Genomic DNA, 23,834 nt, shown 5'->3' with positions numbered 1-23,834 from the left:
AAATGATTCAATCAAAACTTAATAATGATACTTATTTGTTATTTGTTTTCATTGAAGCAATTAAGATATAATTTTTATTCTTAATTGAATTTTATCCTATCGATTAAAATAATAAATAAAGTAGAAAACTAATCTGTAAATTTGAGCTTCACTACGTTGATAATAAGTCTGAATTTCAAATATATTTAAAATCCGGTACATTTATGTTACGTAATTAAGATAATCCATTATGTCATTGAATGGAAAGAAAGAAATTTTCATTTTTTCCACAAAATCTTTTAAGTTGTACATTCATATTTATAGTTATTTGACCAATATATCAGTCTATAAGAGGATAAAAAGAGACTACATGTGATCACGTCATGATCGAGAGGTTATAGAAGAATAGAGTATAGTTTATAAATCAGAAATGTGAAAAATAATCGCCTAATTAACAGATACTAAAAAAACATGAAGGAAATAAAAGTCATAATGATAATAATAATAATAGAATTATTATCATGAATTGTTAGAAGACAATAATAACAGATTACACCTTTAAAAGAAACAAACAAAATAATAATCAAAACTAGAATAAGACTAAAACACACTGAAAATGTGCATCGTCTGGTCCTATTTAGAAAGGCTTAAATCTTCCGGCTGTTGATCTTAAGGATTGGAATTCGTCAGTTTCTTTTCTTATTGTGAATCCTGAGTGGGTTGCATCAATATTTCCATCTAGTTAGTAACATTTTAAAATATAGATTATGGCAAGTAAAGGGATCCAATAAGCGAGTTTCGTCCTATTTAGAACTCGTCAACTATATATTCCCTCACCCCAGTGTTGATGTTTATACAGACACTCGAACCTATTACTTTTCACTTCACAGCCATAATGTGTCATTCATATAGCTATTGAATCCAGATAGTCATGTGCTTGTACAACGGAGATTACTTGCATTTTATTTGTAAACGTTTGAACGTTCCCGCTGTCAATGTTTTATATGTATATTTAAATGTATATATTCACTCTGATGAAAATCAATGTACAATCAATTAACTGTTATAAATCACTCGATATTTTCAAGAGATAAGGAGACTTCGTTTCGCTGAGATCTAAGTATATCACTTAAAAAAGTGATAAATCATTTATGAATCTGAGAATGTTTACTAGTGACTGAAATAAATGCTAACTGTTGGATTTTACTACATTCATCTAGAGTATTAACCAACTTAATGGTATGGCATAATTCAATACATAATTGTTTATTTCACTAAGGATGTTATTAGAAATACCACAGATATTTATTTTCTTCTGTGTTTTGGTATTTCAAAAATATGCACTCTTAATATGGTAAAAAATCATAACAAAAATGTTTCCCAACAAACATTCGACATGTGAGCAATGAGATTGGAATCCAGTAACTGGGTGTTTCTAATTTTAAGCAACATAAATATATGACCTGTCAAGCAGTCTTTTACATACTAAAAATTAACGATGATTACTTTCAATTATAATCCTTGTAAGTTCATACACTTATGATAGTTTGGATTAACTTGTGTAAATCAAGAACAATGAACATAATTGGATGAATTAAATACATTTCATTTCGTGCGTTCTAAATCTTCCACATGTGTATTGAATCGTAGAATTCAATAAAATGTTTACATAAATATACTTCGGTGTGTAGCATGTATAAAGTCATTTGGAACATTCGTGAACAATGATTTTATGTAATTTCTGTACTCATGAACATATTGAGTGGGAGACTATGACGTAATCGATTGCAAAAGCATACGCAAACTATTATGATTTCTGTAAACAAAAATGACGAAACTGATAGTGATAACCGAAAAAGGAATGTGAAATGATCATAATAGTGGTGATAATAATAATACTAACCATGAAAATAATATTTGCAGAAGGTAGACGAAAATAAGAGTAATTAGATGTCTAAAAAGGGTCAAACATTTTATTGAATAGTCCTCAAATAATAAGACTGGTAATAATAACAAGTTAGGAACGAAAATTTGACCGAAATGAACAATAAGTATTATTGTGGTCAAATAAAGATGACCTAAATCAAATAAATATAACTGAGAGAACAAAAAACGAAAGGGCAGTGAGTTAGTTACTAAGGCAGTTCTAGGTGGAACACATGTTCTTTTTGAACGTATAAGTTGTGGTTGGGACAAGAAATAGCAACTACTTCTGCAAAACTTAGAAATTTCTTGTTATTCTATCTGTTTACCACTGAAAAAGAAATAGAAAGAACTGCTGAATTATCGAATGTATAATATTTTTGCCATGGCACTATTTAATAGTTTATGGCAATCAAACACTTAATTCCTAAGTAAATCTTCAGGGATTCTTTCAGATATTTCCTCTGTTCTTCGAATGTAAGTGTCTCTGCATGCACAGGTAGATAAATAGATCAAGTTAAAGGTAACTAGACAAGATTTATTACGAAACATGAGATTTTAACAATCGTCCTTTTTTGTTATCGTTAAATGTAAGAAATCCATTCTTTTTTATACTTTAACTTTGAGTAAGTCGCATTGAAAGATCTAAATAAATGATCCGATTGGTCTCTATTGACACATGATGAAAGTATAATCAACATAAGTGAAATACAGTGACATTAGTTCATCATGTCTTTTACTACGGTGTTTTCTAGTTGCGCTAGAAAAAATTCAAGCGAAGATGAGGTCTTGTTGAAAATAATTATCATCCAATTAAAACTGCATTATCTGAGCATAACAGATACAGATCTTTTAGTCTCTTCTTCAGAAAACTACTTCGATCAAACCGCTTACAGATGATATTGATAATCTCTTTTAGTGGGACATTACTAAATGAAACTCTCCATCTAAAGAAATCATACTCTTTCAGTTTAAGCTGATCAATCCTACTCATGAAATTAAAAATGTTTGTAATTCCATGTACAGACGGGTTTTTCTTTATGGGCTCAATCAAATGGGAAAACTATCGAGTGATCTTATGGTACAGTGGATTATTCACTGCTAGGATGGATCGTAGAAGAATGATAGTTTTCTAAGTTTGAGTCAGACAAGTTTTGTTTTATTAAGATCCATATGCTTTAGCAAATATACACATGCCACTAATAAAACAGCCATGAAAATCGGAAGTTCTTAAGTTATTTTTTCTTTTATTGAAACACAATTATTGGTAAAAGGGAGCATTCGATTTATATGGGGGCTGGGATACTACCCGGGTGTCCAAACCGAAGCAGGTGGTTTACTTAGGGGGCCACACCCCGAGCCTTCGACCCGAAGGTCTGATTCACAAGGCAGTGGAGCAACGTAGAGAGATGAAGTCTCATGTTACCCGGTGACAAGTGATTGGTTCATATGCTATTTTTTCCTTCAGGATCCTGGAGCTAATGTGCACCATTGGTTTGGAATCAGAGTTTACCAACTCTCCTAGGTGGATTCTTTATATCCACCAACCCGGTTAAAGCACCGGACATTCGCTTTTCGTCCTCTCAATTTCATAAACAACATCCCCGCCTCGAGAAGGCAGTGGTTGCATGAACGTGGTTATTTAAGAGCACTTCGAGAAAGGAGAGTCGACTCTCCCCACTCTTGACCGTACCAGGGCATTTGGGGGCTAGTTCATAATACTACACTTGAAAGTAAACTGATGTATATTACTGTTTGACTTTAAATAGTATTTCATATTATTCGAAATTAGTTTTACAAATAAAAAACCTTTCCCACCATATCTATATATGCTTTTTATTTTTACTTTAAAAGCTGGTAGCTTGCCCAGTACTGCTTTCCTATCGTTGATCGAACCATTGACTAAACGTGCATGTATTTTGAAAGAGTTCAACCAAACAATTATTCAAAGTATCCATTCAAATAATTCATTATTGAATAACACAACCAATAATGATAATTATAATCATAGTTATTCATTTTTCGATAAAGAAAAATTAATACAACAATATAATGCAACTTGTAAACTACCGCATGGAATTAAAGTAAGTGTTGAACAAAACCTTATTTTAATTTAAGTTGCCTTTCATAATAACCTAATCATGGAATCACTGAAAACTATCAACAATCAGTTTTTAGATTTATCCTTCTTTGTAGAAAGTACTTTCCAGCTAAAAATATGTTAGAATACTGAACAGTAATTGTCTATGAAGATCATTTTACTGGAATGACTAGATACCATGAGGTAATAAATAACTTTCAGTATGGAGGTTGTTGAATATGAAGTTAAAGATATACCCCGTTGATAGCCGGCTTAGTGGTTTAGAGGTTGAGTGTTCGCACATCCTACAAAAAGTCCTGGGGTTGGTCCCCGTGGTAGTCGTAGATGTGCACTGCTTGGGTGCTCTATACTACGACTGAAAAACTGTCTATTATTTCTTGTTTTCAAGTGGTTATCCAACTTAGGCCGGTTTGTGATATCAATAACACTCAAATTTCTGCAAACCTCATACCAAGTACTTGGATAGTTAAACTGTGTTCTCCATACATTAAGTAACTTTATTTAATATAACTATTTTAATAAGCTTTAGTTACGAATAACGCTAATAATAAGGTCCTCAGTTGTTTGATTTGAAGCCTGGTAATACTGCGCCAAAAAGTGTCTTGCACTTTTGTCGGCATATATACATAAAACGTTCATCCTACTGTTTATATAAAAGTACATCTTCCACTATTGAGTGAAAGTTACGCAAAAGCTCAAGAGTAACGAGATACAATGAAGTGGAGTTATTGTATAAAGAGCAATAAATATACTTGTCCACTTGAAGAACATAAAGAATAAACAATTGCGTATTGATGACGAGCAATAGCATTTAAAGGCAGAGGAAACTAAAGGATTTGACTTGTTTCCTCTAGATACAGAGAACAAGATTGAATTGATGAATTGTTAAAGCCATTGTCATGCACAACTTTCCAACACAGACTTTTTCCGACCCAGTTTACTTGACTTTGTATATAATTATTAGATAGCTATGTAATGTAATGTTTGGGTATGTCTTTGGAAAGAGGACACTTGCTGGGCCGACACAACCTAGTTAATAAGAGGAAGTCAACTGATAGATTCAGAACGAGGTAACATAAACTTCTAGTTTATCCCTGGTATACCTTCAGATCAGGTTTTTAAGGCACTTTATAGCTCTTCTGAATATGTCTTCCTTGGGGATCTCAACGATCGGTTTTTCGTGATCTCGACTGACATACCTTCTTCGGATCAAATGTGGATGAAGAATATCTCACTTAAGTTCTCGTTTTTGGGAGGAAAAGCATTTTCCATAAGTATTTGTAAGGTCTTATCCAATTCTTCATCAAACTCTCTATGGCTTTCCAGATCATAATGCACTTTTTGTACACAGACCTAAATGTTTTCTACTCATTTGTCCCTCTTCATAAAAATATGAATCTAGGTTAACTGTCTTTCGTATTCAAGTGCTTTATCTGACTCAAGAAAATGTGTGAAATTTAAGACTTAATTAGAGCCTCACAAATGTTTCTCTTCTGTATGACTAGTCATCGACCAATTAAATCGTTGCTCGGACAGAGATTAATATGGGGTATAATAGTATTATTTATATTTAATACGGTTTATCAAGACGGAGTAAAACACGCTCAAAAAGTAATTTTCTAGTCATCCAGTCACGATCATCGTGAAAGGACCTACACTTAGAAAAAGTTCCAGATATTTGTCAGTTAGAAAAATGCAAGAATTACGGTAGAGACTGAAACAGAAAATGAATCCAGGATAATCAACATCGTTTGTCGGAGTTATGCTGAAAACGCTACTTAAGTAAACTTTATTCATCTATCATAGCTGTTCCTTCTAATTCGGTTACTTATACGCACAGCTTACGCGACAAGTTTTAAACTTGTCAACTAGAGGCGTGGATAAATATTGGAATGTATATTAGGTCAAACAGAACTTAAGTTAAACAATTTAGTATTAGAATTAATGGAAGATTGGGATACCCATTCGTTGGGACTATTCGTCTAACTGATTTTCCCAGTGTGTCAACTTGGTTAAGATAATCGTTTGTTTAAGTGTAAAATTCGTAACAAATTAAACAATATTTATTGATCTTGTGTTAATTTTCTTTTTTTTTAGGCCTGTGAAACTATTCATGGAACATGTATTACACAATTAGATGGATTTTATTTAGAAGTTGGATTATCAGTTCTATTTGGTTTAATTGTTTATCCATTTTTCTTATATCCAATGGCTTGTCGATTAGATAATTTACCAAGTTCAGCTTATTCATTTCGATTAACTGGTACTGGATGTTGTTCACGTCAAACACGAAATAAAATTTCTATGAATGAAAATGAAACTGAATGTTCACAATTAAGCACTCCATAAATATTCTTTATTCTATTCAATTTCTTTCTTTCATGCATAAAATGTTGATACAAGATACTCTTTTTTATTTATTCATTGTTCGGATCATTGTCATCATTTTATAATCGATTCTCTGTTTTCTTACCAACTGTGATGATTTCTTAGTTTTTAATGTTCAATTATTAAATACAACTACGATGTATCATAATTCTGTCCTCGCATTATCTCTGTGTGTGTGTGTGTGCGTTTGTATAAGTGAAGTATTTTGGCAATTTACATTTTATTCAATCTTTTCCATGCATGATCTCATACTTTTGATGTTATTCAGTAGTATGATACATTTGTAAATCTCATACAATCACCTAATTCTAAAATTATATATTTACTCTTCATATCATAATGAGTTATATTATTACTCTCGTTGCTATAGAAACAATCACATCAGTATAAATTAAATTTTCTTTTCAGTTTGGTTTTAAATACATTTTTATTGGATTTTCATAGAATAATCTTGTATAATAATCATTTTCAATTTGTACAACAATAATATAAAATAAAGAAAGGGTTTTATTTTATTCTTGAAAAAGAGCAACATTTTATACTATTGTTATATCGATTGGGTGCCTGCTTGCCCAGTTGATATATGTGGGTGATAAAACCGCCAATGAGAGAGGAGTGTATTTATTGGTCGTCCAATGATATACAAAATCTGTATGAGCAGTCTTGAATACTTATCAGTCTTGCTATCTGCCTAGCCCAGTCAGTTAAGTCCAAAACACCAATAACAGCTTCGGCAATATGAATCATTATTCTCAAACATACTGGATTTATATACCAACCAAACTGACTACATCGTATCATAAGATAGGGAACAACATTTGTACAAGATTTAGCCAAACCTGGCTGTGAATAGGGGGAACAATAACCAATAGACTGGGGATAACTCAGGAATGGTAAATCGTATGATAATAGTCTATAGATCAAAATAAAGCTTATAATAAGAGGAACATGAATATGAATAGTTAAGCTATTTAGCAATTATACAATAGGAAATATACATATTACATTGGTCTATGCATAGTCCTCAAAAGTTACCATTCACAATTCTATTCGAGATACAACACTATGCAATCAATAGTCTAATATGATGATCATATAAACTTAATTTATTTATACATGAATATATCAAAGTAAGATAACGTTATATGATTATTACTTCAAATATTTTCTAAGAATAACTTCCAGTAATAGATGTTATCAGAGGTAAAGTCATCTTCGGATTAAGTAGTACAAATAGTGTGTGTTATAAAAGCCTTGATGAAGTGAAGATAAGTTCAACAATATATCAAAGGTTTTAAACCAATACAGTTTCTTGGATTTTAATCTATGATTTAAGCCTAGATGCTGAACGATTTCATTGTTTAATTAAAAAAATCTATTGTAAACCAACTGATTCATATTCTTACCCAACGATTATTTTGAGAAATAATCAAGATCACAGAAAATGAACTATGAATATTTCACACCGAATTTTGATTATCAATTTTAAAATCAATGAATGAAGGCTAACGTGATCCATTGAGGACTTTCACATTAACGTCGGGATAATGCTGTCAAGAAATTTATATTTCTAGACCCTTAATTTTTGAGGTTAAATATTTCCCTATAGAGTTTCTTAAATTTACTAATGCTGGTAAATATATTTTTGAAAACATACAATAATTCGCAATTTCATTCTGATCTATATGTCTTTGAAATAACGAAGCAGTATTCAACACAGTACTGACATTTCTTACTTTTTAATGACTTTTATTTGAAAGCTGGTTGTCGTTCTTTTTCTGCACTTCCAACTATTTTCTTTGGAAATGGATCACTGATAACTTCCCGGAAAAACATTACTTACGTCAATGACCTCACTATAAAAAAGTACAGTAGAGGTTGTTGGTTCATATATCTGCTGGATTGCGATCGTTATTGAGCCTACAGATCCAGTCGAGATGAGTTCACAAAACGTTCTGTTTCAATTTTTTAGAAAATACTGGAGATGAAAACAAGCTGCCTTCAACAAGAGCCAGTGTAACTCTCCCTTATCCAATCGGCTTATCCTAATCAATAAAGAATTTAATTTACACTTTAAACCATGTCTTTTATTTGAATTTTCCTATGAATTTAACGTGAAAAAACACTTGTACACAAAAGAAATGATTCTCTGCGTTACCTACGGAAGCGAAAATGTCTAACAAATTATATCTGATAGAATATAGTTTGCGTCAACTACCTAGTTGAATATAGTGGATAATCGATTGTCAAAATTTAGTAAGCTCTAAAATTAAGCGGATGATAGAGAATGGTGCCATAGAAAAGTTACTATAATTGATTTATTCTGCTGAATATCCAGAAGTGCTGTTTCAAAGTCCTATGTTACCAGGTGTTTCCACTACATTTTCATGCTCAACATATTCTTCAAGACGCTAGACAGATTTCAGTACGTTCATTTTTCCAAACTGCGATTCAATAAATTAGAAGGTGAAGTAGAAGCATAAATTGATGACGTAAATTCACAGCTGCGAATGATCTAGTTAAATTACCAATTTAAAAATTCAATTAGCAAATATAACATTGAAACAAACTTCATTATTACTTGATACAATAAGTTCAAAAAGAACACAAACATTTTTTATTCATCTTCATTGCTCTTTTTGTTTATACATCAATGAACTGAAAAAAGTAAAGTCATAAAATACGAGGAATGTTTAGTCAAATTTTAGCTGAAGTGAACCAGCAGATAAACTGCATCACTACTTTATGATTTTCAGCCATTAGAATGAACATTCAAAACCCATTTTACACACATCGATACGATAGTCGTCTCATTAACTTCAGCCAATACCTACATGGTTGGTACCATGCCCCTCAAAGACTAGGAAAAAATGAAACTTCGGGACCAATCACATAGACTATATGATAAGCATACACTATTGGCCAAGATTCAGCTCCATTTTCCAGAAAAAGAGACAGATGCTACCGATCTGAAATGTGATTTTATTTTCTAAGCGAGAAGGATGTACATTTTTAAATCAGTGTACATATATTTTTGATTCGGTTTTCGAATGAAAATCTTTCTATTCACGCTTGATTTTATCATTCAAGTTATTTATTTAAACACATAAATATTGGTACAAGGAAGCACCAGATAAATATGCGCCTCACAAATCTCATTTGATCTGTGTGAAGGCTGTGATACTGTCCAGGTGCTTTTCTTAGGGGACCATACCCCGAGCCTTTGACCTAAAGGTCTAGTCCACAAGGCAGTGGAGCATCTTAAGGAGATGCAGTCCCATGGTAGCCGGTGATCAACGATTGATTCACACTCCATTTGCTCCCTCAGGATACTGGAGCCCATGTGCACCAATGGTTTGGAATCAGGGTTTTCCAACTCCGCTAAGTGGACTTTCCGTGTCCACTAACCCGGTTAAAACGCCGGACATTCGCTTTTAGTCCTCTCAATTTTGTAAACAACACCCCCGCCACGAGAAGGCAGTGAGTAGGACTTCCCTGGCAGAGGCTATATACGCGTGGTCATGTGAGAGCATTTCGAGAGAGAGGGCGGACTCTCCTCACTCTCGGCCGTACCAGGGCATTTGGGGGCTATCATTCAAGTAGCTGATTCGGATATCCATATAACAACGATATATATATATGAGTAACAGACTCAAAAAGCAATACAACATAACAAAACATTTTGAACTCAATTGAGAAGTTACCTAATGTTTAAAAGAAACTTCAATAAGCAGTAATACATATTACAGAAATTTGCAAACTTCTACATTGTTTACCCACACATTTAAATGACAATCCCTCCCTAAAAAAAGAAATTATACAACCACCTTTTCCCGAATAGAAGTAATAATAAATAATACAATCAATACTGTGTAAGCCCATTTCAACAACAATAATAATAGTTTAAACAGATTATTATTACTATTATTAAAGTTAATTGTGGAAAATTTATTCATTAAAACACTTTAATATGAACAGAAGGAATAAAGTAGAACAGAAAGAAACAGAGCAACATACAAAATGTTTATATTGATAATAATACTGACAATAACAGAGAATAGAAGAAAAGTGTATACACAAGTGTGTGTGTGTGTGTGTGTGAGAGAGAGATAGAAGTCTTGTGCACATACACATACACACACACACACAAAATGGATCTATTTAAATATGTCAATTGGAATGATACTACCACAGAAATCAGTTTACATAAACATTCACCATAATGAAAGACTCACAATCTATTCACAAAATATAAAATATATTCATTTATAAATAATGAAAGACACAAGGTAAATAAATACTTCTAGCTAATATAGACAGGCAGGCGCGTATTTGTGGCTTATCTTTTCTTCCTTTATTATTAGACCATATCTTGCATGGGAATTTTTGTGAATGGATAATCAATATTATTTATGATGGCCAAATATCAGAACAATCATCAACGAATTTTTGTAGTTGTGGTGTAAGTGTTTTAAAATGATCAATGTAATAGAGAATTTCCGAATCGATCAAACTAAAATACAAAAGGATAGTGGGAAAAAGAAGAGAAAATAAAAGAAACCTTTAAGTTGTTAAATAATGTGAATAAGTTAGATAATAATAAAATAAACAAACGAACACACACACAATTCAAAGTGAATCTAGTCACTATTTAACTGAAGTATAATAAAAAAGAAAACAACATAGAATATCGGGATAGTTTGATGCATAACACACGCATAAGCTGTATGTTTGGTAGAGTTATGAATCTTGTGGAAAAAATATGGCATTATGGCGGAAACATTTTAGACATAGTGCTTAGTATATTAGATATGATATTATCTTTCCAATAGTATATTAGTTTAATATTTAATCTAAATATAAGAATACTAAGCGAACGATACTGATACCGTCTATCGTTAGAAACAAGGCAAATATGAATGCGCATGTCATAAATGTCAAATTTATATAATGATGATATAAAAAAAAGAAGAGAGATAAAACTGAGATATTTCCAGCTGTATTGTACAAAACCGATAACAAATAATAAATGGATTCAAAATGTAATCTATTGAAATGGTAATTGAGTATATGGTGTGCAATAATTTCGTGATAACAGTATCATTTATTCATCTGTTTAGTTGTATTTTATTGTATGCTAAACTATTTTTATTTTATTTATTTAAACACATAAATATTGGTACAAGGAAGCACTAGATACATATGCACCGAACAAATCGATTTGTGTGAGGGCTCAGGTGCCCAAACTGAAGCAGGTGGTTATCTTAAGGGGCCTTTGACCTAAAGGTCTGATCCACAAGGCAGTGGAGCATCGTGAGTAGATGCAGTCCCATGGTAGCTGGTGACCAATGATTGATTCATAAACCATTTGTTCCCTCAGGATACTGGAGCCCATGTGCACCAATGGTTTGGAATCAGGGTTTTCCAACTCCGCTAAGTGGACTTTCCGTGTCCACTAACCCGGTTAAAGCGTCGGATATTCGCTTTTCGTCCTTTCAATTTCGTAAACAACACCCCCGCCACGAGAAGGCAGTTGTAGAAATTATCAACTAAACATATGTTATTTGAACGCAAAATACACAGAACTGAGAGCATTTCGAAAGAGAGGGTGGACTCTCCTCACTCGCGGCCGTACCAGGGCATTTGGGAAATTCAACATCATCTAACTACATCAATAGTATACAATAGAAGGGATTAATTTTTAAAATTGATAATTCTATGAAGAAATTAAGTGATAAGCAGAATTATTATTGTAATTGTGATAAGTCTCGCTGATTGAACGCTATATTCTGATCCTAAGCTAGTCTCGTAACCCCTAGCCAAGCTAGAACTACACAGCGACTTGAACACTAGAGAAAAGGCGCAAAATATACGAGAAGCACTTTACTCCAAAGGTTCATTTGTGTACAGAAAATATAGCATTTTTATAGTATTTTAGAAGTCCTTGGGTTTTCCTGAAAATTCTAGAATACTACTAAACATTGTAGCAGTGTAGTAATCAGCCAATCAGAAACTCTACCTGTGACTTTTCATTTTCGCGATATTTCTAGCAAAACTTCTAATTAAACGCTGATTGAATAAAATGCTTCGTAATGTTTCCTGAACCTATCATGTCTATTGCGAGAAATTTTCAGGATCATCCCAACAAAAAGATTCGTCGAATAGACGTTTATTGGCTTAGTTTTGAGTTTTAAGAGCAATTTAATACTATTCGATTACTTAAACTTTAGTTGATGGAATAGGATTCGAACTGGAAACTTGCTAGTTGAAATGTGAATATATAATCTATTTATATCAAATCATAATTGTAGTAGAAATATTGAGCATATACACATTTAAGTCGACAATAATCGTATAATCGATAATTTCTGATAGAAATTTATTTCATGCGGTTTTTGGTTGATACATAAAGTATCCAATTCTTGAATACTTTCCAAAATGTATTCTCTTCAGGTAATTTGATTTAGTAAAATGCATCAAAATAAGTAGGAATTTCTAATTCATCATGCTTGATAGTTACTACGAACTGAGCTAATAATATTCACAATTACTAAGTAGTTATTAGTGAAAAGCGAAATTTAGTTCGGTGTCCTGGAATTCACTGAAGCTCAAATATATTCTCTCGATGAGTGGCTTTAGAGAAACACACTTTATTTTGAATAGCTATATTCTCAATTCATAGACTTTGATCAATATTTTGAAATATGAATATAACATCTACTTGAAAAACAAAAATGAATAAATCTCAGTTTGAGCACTGAAATGGTAATATCTACTAACAAGCGCTTAGAGAAGTGATAGTCAGAACTGAAGTTAATCAGTTTTTATTAGTGTATTGAACATGTTACAAGCATTAGTGACTGTCTGATCTTAGTAGTTTAGCTAATATACCAGTGAGATCTGAAGCGATTATGTAATGACTTCAAGCTTGAGTATGAACGATAAAAATATAAGGGCAGTGGATTTTCAATTGATGAGTCGGAAATATGACGAGGTTTCACTGGTAGCTATTATTCAAAAATATATGATAAAAATTTATTTTTCCTTTCTGAAACCAAACAGTAAGAAATAAAATCAGGTCAAAATGTTTAAATTATCAGTATAGGATTGTGGAGATTGAGTTTAGATTGATATCATGAATGGGCCAATGTTAGACCATCATTAAAAACCTTGGAGCACAGGACGGCCATCTCTTCTTAGTATGGGACTCCTCAGAAGTGCATATACACGATCACCTATCAGAGGGATTCGAACCCAGGACCTTCGGCCTTGCGCGCGAACGCTTAACCTCTGGACCACTGAGCCGGCGTCCAACGGTGTCAATGTCTAACTTCTACCGATCCACGACATTGCGCGACCGCTTACCATTGTTTTTAGTGAGTAACTGCCTCACAGCGAATTATATTGAACTATTATTGTTAATCCAGTCAGTTGATGAAATAAAAAATGTGAATGTTAAAACGTCCTGTTCCCTATACAACTACTGCATGCAGACACACACATATACTCTTGAATCCTTATCTGGTGATTAAGTTTTACAGCAGACTGCCTAATGACTTTACTTTGTACAAAATAAATATGACTGGATAAACGTGTACTGTAATTTTGTTAAACCTTATACATTCTTTGATAATATGGACTACGATTACTTCCCGAAGGAAGTTCGAACTAGTTTATTGAGTGAAACGTTTGAACTACTTACATTTCAATCACTTAGATTATTTTAAAGGTACTTTTTACATTGAATATCATTTAAATTTTAACGAATGTTCATATATAAACTATATATAATTTTGTTTGACCTGCCGATAAACACTATGTGTCAAGAAAAAAAATGTTTGGCTAAAATGAAAATGTTTACTTCCGGTTGTTTTATCAACCTATTTTCTACATTAAGATTTTTTTTTAATGAACAACAAACAATCAACATAAACACAGTTAATATAAGTAGAGGTGGATGTTGGCTAGCAGGAGAATCCAGAACGCGTGTTTCGTCCTATTTTGGACTCGTCAGAGTGGAACTTTACCCAGAATGATAACCGTTTGCTTATTCGAATAAACCAATTTCAGTCATCATAATGGAGAATTCATGTACACCATGTTCTAATGAATTGATTCTTACAACTATAAATGTGTTAAGAATTCTATTCTTCAAAAGCTATTTCAACATATCAAAACGAAATACACCTTTACAAAGCTCTCGATGTAAACTGCAATCAACTAAGGTGTTGAAAATCAAAAAATTGTACTGGATGGAATAAACAACTCATTTAATCGACAATCGTTTCATTAGATGAATTAACTACATATTAGTCCGATCGATACGCTGGAATTAATTGACATTTGATTTATAAGGGTTAAATTTCAACTTCTTTTAACAAATCCTGTCAAACGATAGAAAGAAGTTACATGACGAGTGATAGATGATTTTGCCTAGTGATGAGTTTGGAAAACAATCTGTACTACAACATAAAACTGATTGAGGTTGGAAATGTGAGTTATTAGATTTTGACTAAAACCACTTGCCCAGATTACTGAAGATCGTCAATATTTTTCAATATGCAGTAAGTAAAAGGTATTCAGTGCTGAGAAATTTCAAAATACGATGAAATAACTGCCTAGTATTTCCTAATTCTCAAGGGTCCTTCAAATGATTTTAATCTGTAATAAAAATTCAAATATCGACAAAAATCTCTCCATAAAAAAAACAAGAATTACAAAACTGTAACATGTTTTCAAATTATTTTAGCTTCTAAATACAGTACTATAGTAATTCAAGCTACACTTCAGACGCTGAATAAATAGTAAGTTACAGGTGGGGGTGATATAAGAAAATGTAACTGAAATGAGATTATAGTTATTTGGTGATAGAAAAACATCAGGGAATTACCTTTGTTGAGGTCCACCATCAGCAATAATACCAAGTTCACTAATACGATGTCGTAACTGCACCTTTAATTCATTATGAACACGTAATAGGATAGACTAGTAAATGTTGAATTGAGAGAAAAAAAACACACACAATGATAGGTAATGAAGGAATCGAAAAACAATGTACTGATACAAATACAATTTAACAATTACAACTTCGAATCGACAAAATGAATAACCTGAAGACGCTTATTCAATGAAACAAAAAAGATAATTAAGATATAATTCAAATGTACACGCAAGTATAATGGTGCTTGGATTTCATCTCATTAACTCTAACACAATGGATATGAGACAAAGTTAAATAATGATAAATTGTATTTGTTTATAACAGTGGAAATAGTTAGTTAGTCAGAATCGATCACAATGGCGTAGGTGTATACACTCTTTGTCTTTCCTTAAACTGTGAGAATAAATTTACTTCAGACCTTGCTTTCTACGAACTAATTCTTTCACTCTGTACTATATCTCTACATACAATCTTTCTTTTATATATTACACTATTGAAGTAACTACTTCTATGAATTCGGTGTTCATCTTGTTGTGCTAATGAGGTGTGACAACTTGGACTGATGCATTTATGTGACTCATCAGTATGCACCCACTATTCTATTAAGTATCGTGATCCACGATATTCGGTTTCACGCGTGAACACTGAACCCCTAGACCACTAAACCCGGATTCAACGGTGTACGTTCCTAACTTTATTTCATTCTCGACCACCTCCGGTTGTCTTTAGCGGGTAACTGCCTCAAGCACGACACAGTTGAACTACACTGGTCACAACTTCTAACAAGAACTACAGAAATTTACTTTCAAAGTTAGTAACTAGTGATTACATGATGATTACCAACTGTTGCAATGATATTCAACAATCTCCACAAACTTCAATACTGATAAAAATAGTATAATATAATGACTATTGTCTAAGACGTAAATAGATTAAATACAAATAATAAAATTTGAGTTTTAAATGTATTTGGTTTATTTGTTTACAACAAAAAAATAACTTCATTCTTTTAAACTTACCGTAAGTGTTTTGGGAGGTAATACATGTTTAGTCATTCCGATTAATTCCGATTAATTTCGACAAATTACGACATATTTCATCCATTTGTCTACTGGGTATCGGAGGACGACCATACCAATTAGAAAACATAGGACCAATCGGATCCGATAATAATTGAACGAGTTTTTGTAAAATGCTTTCAATATGTTCACTATTTTAAGAAAAAAGTACAATAAGACATATATATATATATATATATATATAAAGAAAAAATAATTAAATATATCGCATTAATTCTGACCAATTAATAGTGATATCAATGAAAAGGAAACCATGATTGATTAGTCTAATCAGAAGAATTCTATTACAATTCTTCAGGAAAATTTACTAAATTTATCTATAAAAGGAACTAAAAGCTAAAGGAAAGAAAACAACTGAGAAAGTTTAAGGAAACACAAGAGTAATACATAGTGAAGATGTCATCATTTCTGTTGTCAAGGTGTATTTGAACATTTCACTTCCTAACTATTTAACTATTGTGCTTTCAATGTTGGAAAAGGGAAGTAGTGTCAAAGCACTTATGTTTAAAAATTAAACTGAGTGACTATATTCAAATACTTAAAAAGTTATTATTATGACAGTTGCCGAGATCAAACACTTCACAAGGTTGATCATACAAGGTGAATCACTGATAACATCAGCTATAATTTTTGTAAACATTAAAATTTTTTTATTATTAATTAAATTTGATCACCTGGAATGACACTGGCATGAAACTTAAGTCACAATCATAGAAACTGGTATGTTTGAAGAGATTATGAAATCACCTAAAATCGGCGAACGGAACGAAGGATCAACGACAAGACAAGCTAAACTATTTCGACGTGTCTCAGCCCTGACGACTAGAGGGAGAAGACCAAGCTCAGATGAGGGAAAAAGTATATTCAATAAGCATTCTGAAGCATGAACGAAAAAGCACATAACTCGGGAGTATTAAAAGAGAGAATGAACCAATGATATTTAGAGTTCTCTCAAGTGGAAAATACAATCTGAAGGTAAAAATGGGGGCTTTTGGTACTAGTCACTAGGTTAAGTGACTCGATGTACACCTTTACTTAGGTGTTAGTTGAAAGCCATAGACAAGTGATCCTAAGTATGAACACCAGGTTTAATAGCACCTACCAACAGAGCGTATCAATATTAATATTCCGTATCAACGACTAACCAATACGCATTCTGTTGCTTCTGTCAAGGGTTGAATAAAGGGGCATTAACGTTTTTGACAACACCACTGTATGATGCCAATGCGAATTTCACCTAATTGTTTATATATCTTGTTAAAGTGTGCTGAATCATACAAAACGTAAGTCTAGGATTCGTGATCGATAAGTTTTGACCATCTTGACAATAAAGATGAAATCTTATACGCAAATGGAACATTTCTGGAACATTTCCGTTATATATATATATATATATATATATATGACTGTTAACAGTTTACATTTAATAACGAGAGTTACACCACAAAGTAAGAGAAAAACTTACTTAAATAGTTTTTCAATATGATGTAGACCATTTAATGTTATTCGATTTATCCCCTGACTGTTAGGATGATATAATGAAGCAATAAGAAAGTTATCGACATTAGTTGATGATACTTTATTAAACTCCGTTTTAGATATTCTACACAGAAAGGAATAAGAATGAGCAGAAAATATACAATTTTTAACCAACACATACGAGAATGAATAAATGGACACAATAAATTGCATTAGTTGTTTTAATTGAGTTGTACATTATTTGAACTGAGTGGCATTGTTGAAAAATGATTTGTCAGTGAGAAACATTTAACTGAATACAACTGAAAACAAGATTTTTATATATCACCATGTCTTTTTTCTCCACATTGACTCTCCTCATCCATACTGAATGATTCTATAAATATCTCATCTGTTTTCAACTGTATTGTCACTGGTAGTAGTAGTGTGGTGTGGGCTACTTATATCAGCAATAGTATACAACGATAGTCAGGAATAGAATGTATTTCAGTAGAAGATCGAGAACGAAAGAACGAAAATGGAAAGCGATTGTCATGAAAATGCAGGAACAATGAAATTTGAGATGACTGACTGATATTTGCAAAAAGAACAGTCAAGTTTGAGACAATTGATTGATATTTGTTACATGAAGTATTTACTGCATGATTCTCAGATTATACTAAGACGTTCTGTAATTTTGAGTTCAAATACATTTGATTGTTCCCAAGGGTGTTTGTTTTCACTACAGTAGTAGTGGTGGTAGTAATAGCGGAATAACTCTTTAGTGTTTGTCTACTCAACTATTGATAATTAGACAGGGTGGAGAATAAATAGTTCAGCAAAAGATTAATATTGGTATGGTATGAAAAAAGTTCACAATCACAAACCCTAGAAAAACCGATCAATTTGAAAGTATCTGGAATGACTAAAACCTATGCTTATTAACTTCAGGTGTGTGATCGATTCTTTACTTGTTTCCCTTGTATGTTTTTCTTTCCTGATCACAAAACATTGGGTGGATTGAATTTTTTTCTACTGAGATATTACGTATACAGATTGCCCAAAGTACTGGTATGTTAGACCTTCAAAACTAGTATCATCTTCATTATGTTGTCGTTATCTAACAATTAATGATGAATTGACATGAACGATGACTACTTCATCCCAAATAGTACTTTTCACAATATTTGCAGTTTACGTTGTACACGAATTTCGGTTCTCATATCAATGGGTCCTTCGAGCTATAAAACAGGGGTTACAGAGATTTTGTAGCCTTATAAACTAAACTAAATCTAAAAAGTTTTCATTAGGCAAAAGTCGTGATTTTCTACACTTTTCTTATTTGGATTAACTTAACCTCAAAAACCTTTCGAAATTTCTTCCATATATCAAAAATGGCTATTTCATGGAAATTTTCTTTAATAATATGAAAAATATATTACGGAAGGAAACTACAGAAAAACGAATATCAGAATAGTGATCCATCTCTTTTAAAGACTTAACAGTAGTTTACCTGTTTAACAAGAATTGTATACATGGTAGAAACTGCACAACCAATTGTAGGCTACGCAGGGTCAAGGCGAGATTTTTAGCGGATATACGTTGTAGATCGACCCGTTTACACGCCTCAGCACCAAGTACAAGTTGACAAACACGAGAATTGAAATGCTACAACAAGTAAGCAAACAAAACAAAGAAATAGTCTAATTAAATAAATGTATAGAAACTAATATGTAGCCAGTGAAATTAAGGTGTAATTGAACACAGTGCGAAGACAGACAGACACTTTGCTTATTACTATTTACCAGATGAATTTCATTCTGTCATTGATTTCCACTCCTAACCCAAAGTGTGTATAAACAGGTAGTGTTTGTGCTAAATAAATTTATTGTCTGGCCGTTACTCTGGTTACCTCTATATTTGATCCCGGATCGTGTATCTGGTACGACAGTCACTACATTATTCAAGTATCCAATATAGTTGTAATATAATCTCGGATACGAGTCATATAATCGCATTATAGTAGTATACCGTGATAAACATTATATATATATATACGACGAAAAATTCTACTTGAATTGATTGAGCGAAAATATTGGAGAACTCGTTAGCTTGACTACCCGCAAATATAATTCCATAACTTATTTCACAGATAACTAATGCTAATCCACAAGTATTACTGATATCCTAAGAAACTTTTTCTACATGGTACTAAGATCAGCTTTCCTTCTAGAAAGGTTACACAATGACTACTAACCAAATAAAGAAGGATCACAGTTCGAACCTGAAATTCAGTAGTTCAAATCAAAATGTTTTCAAAATTGAGTTATGGTGAAAATTGTTAACACGTATTACACGATGACGATAATTTGATACAAGATATTTTATGTTAAAATTGACACTATAAAATCACGCAAACACTCTTTCAAAATAAATGTAGTTTACAGAAAAACCGAAGTCCGATATAAGTAATGGAATGCAGTACATTTAATACGAAACTAATATCTTTAAAAACCTAATCAAATGAATAGAAGTATTTTGTACATTGATTGATTGAAACCATCCAAAAATCTAAGATTACAGTGGAGATTGTTCATCTAATCACTACACATATTAACAAGATGATAATGATAGTAATATTACTAGTATTATTACTATTTTTAATCTTCCCAGATAAGTTAGAAACTTTTGTACGGAATAATACAGAAAACACTTACATTAAGTAGATCAGCTAAACGATCTGAAACGAATTCAGTAGTTAACGGTTGACCAGGTAATTTCTCATCTAATTTTACATAATCATTAATCATCGGTAACAATAGTATAACTGTACGAACTACAGTATACTCTTCATTATTTAGAAAAATGTAATTTGGTGCAAAGACCACACTATCTGTTGACTGAATCAATTTATTATGGTTCGGTGTACAAGGAGAATGTTCGTTGGTCAGCTGTGGACTCTAAGATGTAACAGAAATATTAATGAAAACAATTTGTTGAAAAGAACTTGAAACGTAACATTGAAAAGAACTCGAAAGAATTATTATATAGATAGATACATAGGTATTTTACGTTAGGTTATATTTTAGAGAACAAAGAATTCAGATCAAATTATTTTAGACGTTTGCTTACTTTCAATCAAACATATTTGTGTAATTGATCGAAATTTTTATTAGTCTGAGTCAATTTTGTACAATTCATATGTTATTTGCACTAGCGATCGATATCTGATAAAGAACCATTGAAGATCAGGAAGCACTGAACAACTAAGGATAAAACAGCTGTTCAATACTAAATGGTTTTTTAAATTGATGTCTGTTCGTGATGACAATTGCTTTCTACTTGAAATCATAACTCTCTTTTTAACGAATTTACTTCAGTATTATTTCTCTCCTGAGGACTTTTAAAAATATGGTAAAGGATTGTAAGTCAAACTAATTGTTGCTGGATGAGGACACTTCATATGATTTGTAATTCTGACAACCTCAGATGCACAGACAGATGAATAAAGTGAACGAAATGAGTAAAATGCACCCTATTCATCCCGAATATTCCTTATGTCAATAATATCTAAACCATCCACACGGCGGTTTCATTACTTAATCGGTCAAGTTTGGATTCTGATAAATATGATTACATTAAACAGTGAATATATGACAATGTGGCACGAATGTAAGCCAATAGCTACACTTGTGAAATTTGTTTTTTACAACTACATTACTTATGAGTAACTAAAGTTTATTCTTGGATTTTATTTCTTGATTTCTTTCTATCCAGTCATGTTGAAACGATCAATTTTGTGCCTGTATGCATTGAAATTCGACTGTTATTGTCGTTGAATTCATTACCTTGAATGCGAGTTTAACATATACTAACCATCGTATACTGAGGTTACAAACCAAATTAAGTTAGACACTTATTTTAAACCTGGAAACACTGGACAGGTTTACAATTATCCAGCTTTGGTCGGTTCGTAATCTTATTAACATTCAATAATCTCCACATTCCCTGTACTGGTGATTTCTATTAGTTTTAAGACCACTTATTGTTTATGTACTTCTGTAAATAAATATCCTAGTAAATCAAGAGATTTTCCTCATTACATTCATCCTCGGGTGAGATATTACAGTAAACCTAACAATATTGACTTATTCGAAAGATGAAAAAACAAGAAAACAAGAAAAAACCAGAAAATTAGCATCATTAATTTAATTTATCCCACATGATACATGCTAAAGTTGAGATGGTGGAGAAGATTTGTAGCTAAGGTGGGTGATTTTGATGTAGGTTTGTTCTCTGAGCTGGATGGTTTGGTCGTGGAGCTTTCATCGTCCTTCTGAACGACATCATCAGCACAGGACAAGCTGTGAATCACATGTGGAGAAATTCAAACACTTCACTTCTACCCGAAGTTTGTGCTGATGATGTCGTTTAGAAGGACGATGGAAGCTCCACGACCAAACCATCCAGCTCAGAGAACAAACCAACATCAAAATATATACTAAAGTACTTTGAATAGAAAACAAAGATGTATTAAATTACCTTCATTTTACAATGTCCTACTTCTATGGAAATATCATTAATCATTTGTTGAACTTGTTCAGGACAAATAGCTGCTTGCCATCTTTCTTGATCCAATAACATATTTAATTTATCATAATTTTCACGATGAAATCGGTCAATTATAAGAATAATCATATCAAGTGCAAGATTACGTAAGAGTAGATCGGATTGAATATTAGATATGCACTGGTTGTTAGATATACAATCATTAGTATTAGAACTAATAATGGAAGAGGGAATAACATCATTTGGAGTTTTTTTATTTAAAGGAATCGTTGATTTTTTAACACAAGACTTGGATTTATTAAACGAATGTAAATTCGATTGTGAACAATTTTCTGAATCATTCGATTGATGACAAATTATTGTTTGAATTGGAATATCAGAAAATTTCAACCATGCTCGAAGAACATATACCTTATAATGAACAAAAAAGAAAACAACCAGAGAATGACAACAGTATTCATATTTATATGGTATAGTATAAGCGAATTCATTAATACCCGGTCATATTTGACAAGAAGGTTAGTATTTCAACATTAGGGTGATTTACTTAACTACCGTGTTTTCATTTAAAAGAGACCATAATTATACTTTTGTTTGATTGAGTCTCTTGTGAATAAATGGGTTTCTTCTCTAGGTAAATATTAATCAGTTGGTTGTTAACTTACATATATTTTTATAATCGCCCAATTCAGGTTTAAAGCTTAAATATATTTAGTTATCTAATCCAATTATTGACTAAACGTTAACCCAATGACTTACTAAATTAACAGAGTCATGGTAACACTACACTATGCAACAACACTCGTTTTATGGTTAATTCAATCAATGTTGGATAAATCTTTTTCATTTTGACTATTGACCAATAATTACAAAAGGGCTGTAACATTGACTTGAATATGTTGAAGTATTTCATAAATTACTTTATATAACACTTTTGATTCCGATAATCATAAGAACTCCCAACCTTTTTGTTCAGCATAGTAAATACATAGACACTTCAGTGTTTATGTTTAATGACACTGTTTCACCTACTTCGGTTCGGGCAACAGACTAGTATCAAAACCTCTTACATAAATGTTGTGGCTAAAAGCGAAATGCATAGGGCAGTACTTGATAAATTAGTTACATTGATTGCAATTACTGACATGTTGACACGTTTTTCGATATTAAAAAAGATGTTTAATACCTTTTATCATATCAAACGCAACAATAATAGAGAATAGAATAAATTTTGAAATAATCTGCTTTGTCATATATAAGCTTATTGATGAACCAACACTAATAAATCTGAACAGCTCAGCAATCGTACTTCGTTGATACTAAGTCATACGAAAACTCCGATTCGCCAATGTTGAATAAGATCATAACAAATACTTATGGAATTAAGTATGAAACT

At 32.1% G+C, this 23,834-nt stretch overlaps 2 protein-coding genes across 2 annotated transcripts in view; one reads left to right on the top strand and one right to left on the bottom strand.

Annotated features, from left to right (window-relative positions):
- Window positions 1-6,352, top strand: part of Smp_159740 — a gene marked incomplete at both ends in the record, with an annotated part of 70,179 nt that extends 63,827 nt beyond the window's left edge. The window contains 2 exons of the mRNA XM_018793300.1: window positions 3,757-3,986; window positions 6,101-6,352. Of these exons, the coding sequence (XP_018647826.1) occupies window positions 3,757-3,986; window positions 6,101-6,352 (482 nt within the window). The remainder of the gene's footprint in view (window positions 1-3,756; window positions 3,987-6,100) is intronic.
- A 10,027-nt stretch (window positions 6,353-16,379) lies between these two features.
- Smp_159750 (putative vacuolar protein sorting) overlaps window positions 16,380-23,834 on the bottom strand; it is a gene marked incomplete at both ends in the record, with an annotated part of 41,320 nt that continues 33,865 nt past the window's right edge. The window contains 5 exons of the mRNA XM_018793299.1: window positions 16,380-16,542; window positions 17,877-18,014; window positions 19,383-19,537; window positions 20,587-20,829; window positions 22,412-22,849. Coding sequence (XP_018647825.1) covers window positions 16,380-16,542; window positions 17,877-18,014; window positions 19,383-19,537; window positions 20,587-20,829; window positions 22,412-22,849 — 1,137 coding nt within the window. The remainder of the gene's footprint in view (window positions 16,543-17,876; window positions 18,015-19,382; window positions 19,538-20,586; window positions 20,830-22,411; window positions 22,850-23,834) is intronic.

The sequence above is a fragment of the Schistosoma mansoni genome, chromosome 1 (assembly GCF_000237925.1).
Source record: "Schistosoma mansoni strain Puerto Rico chromosome 1, complete genome".
NCBI classification, from domain to species: domain Eukaryota; kingdom Metazoa; phylum Platyhelminthes; class Trematoda; order Strigeidida; family Schistosomatidae; genus Schistosoma; species Schistosoma mansoni.
This window is presented reverse-complemented; position numbering and strand designations above follow the sequence as displayed.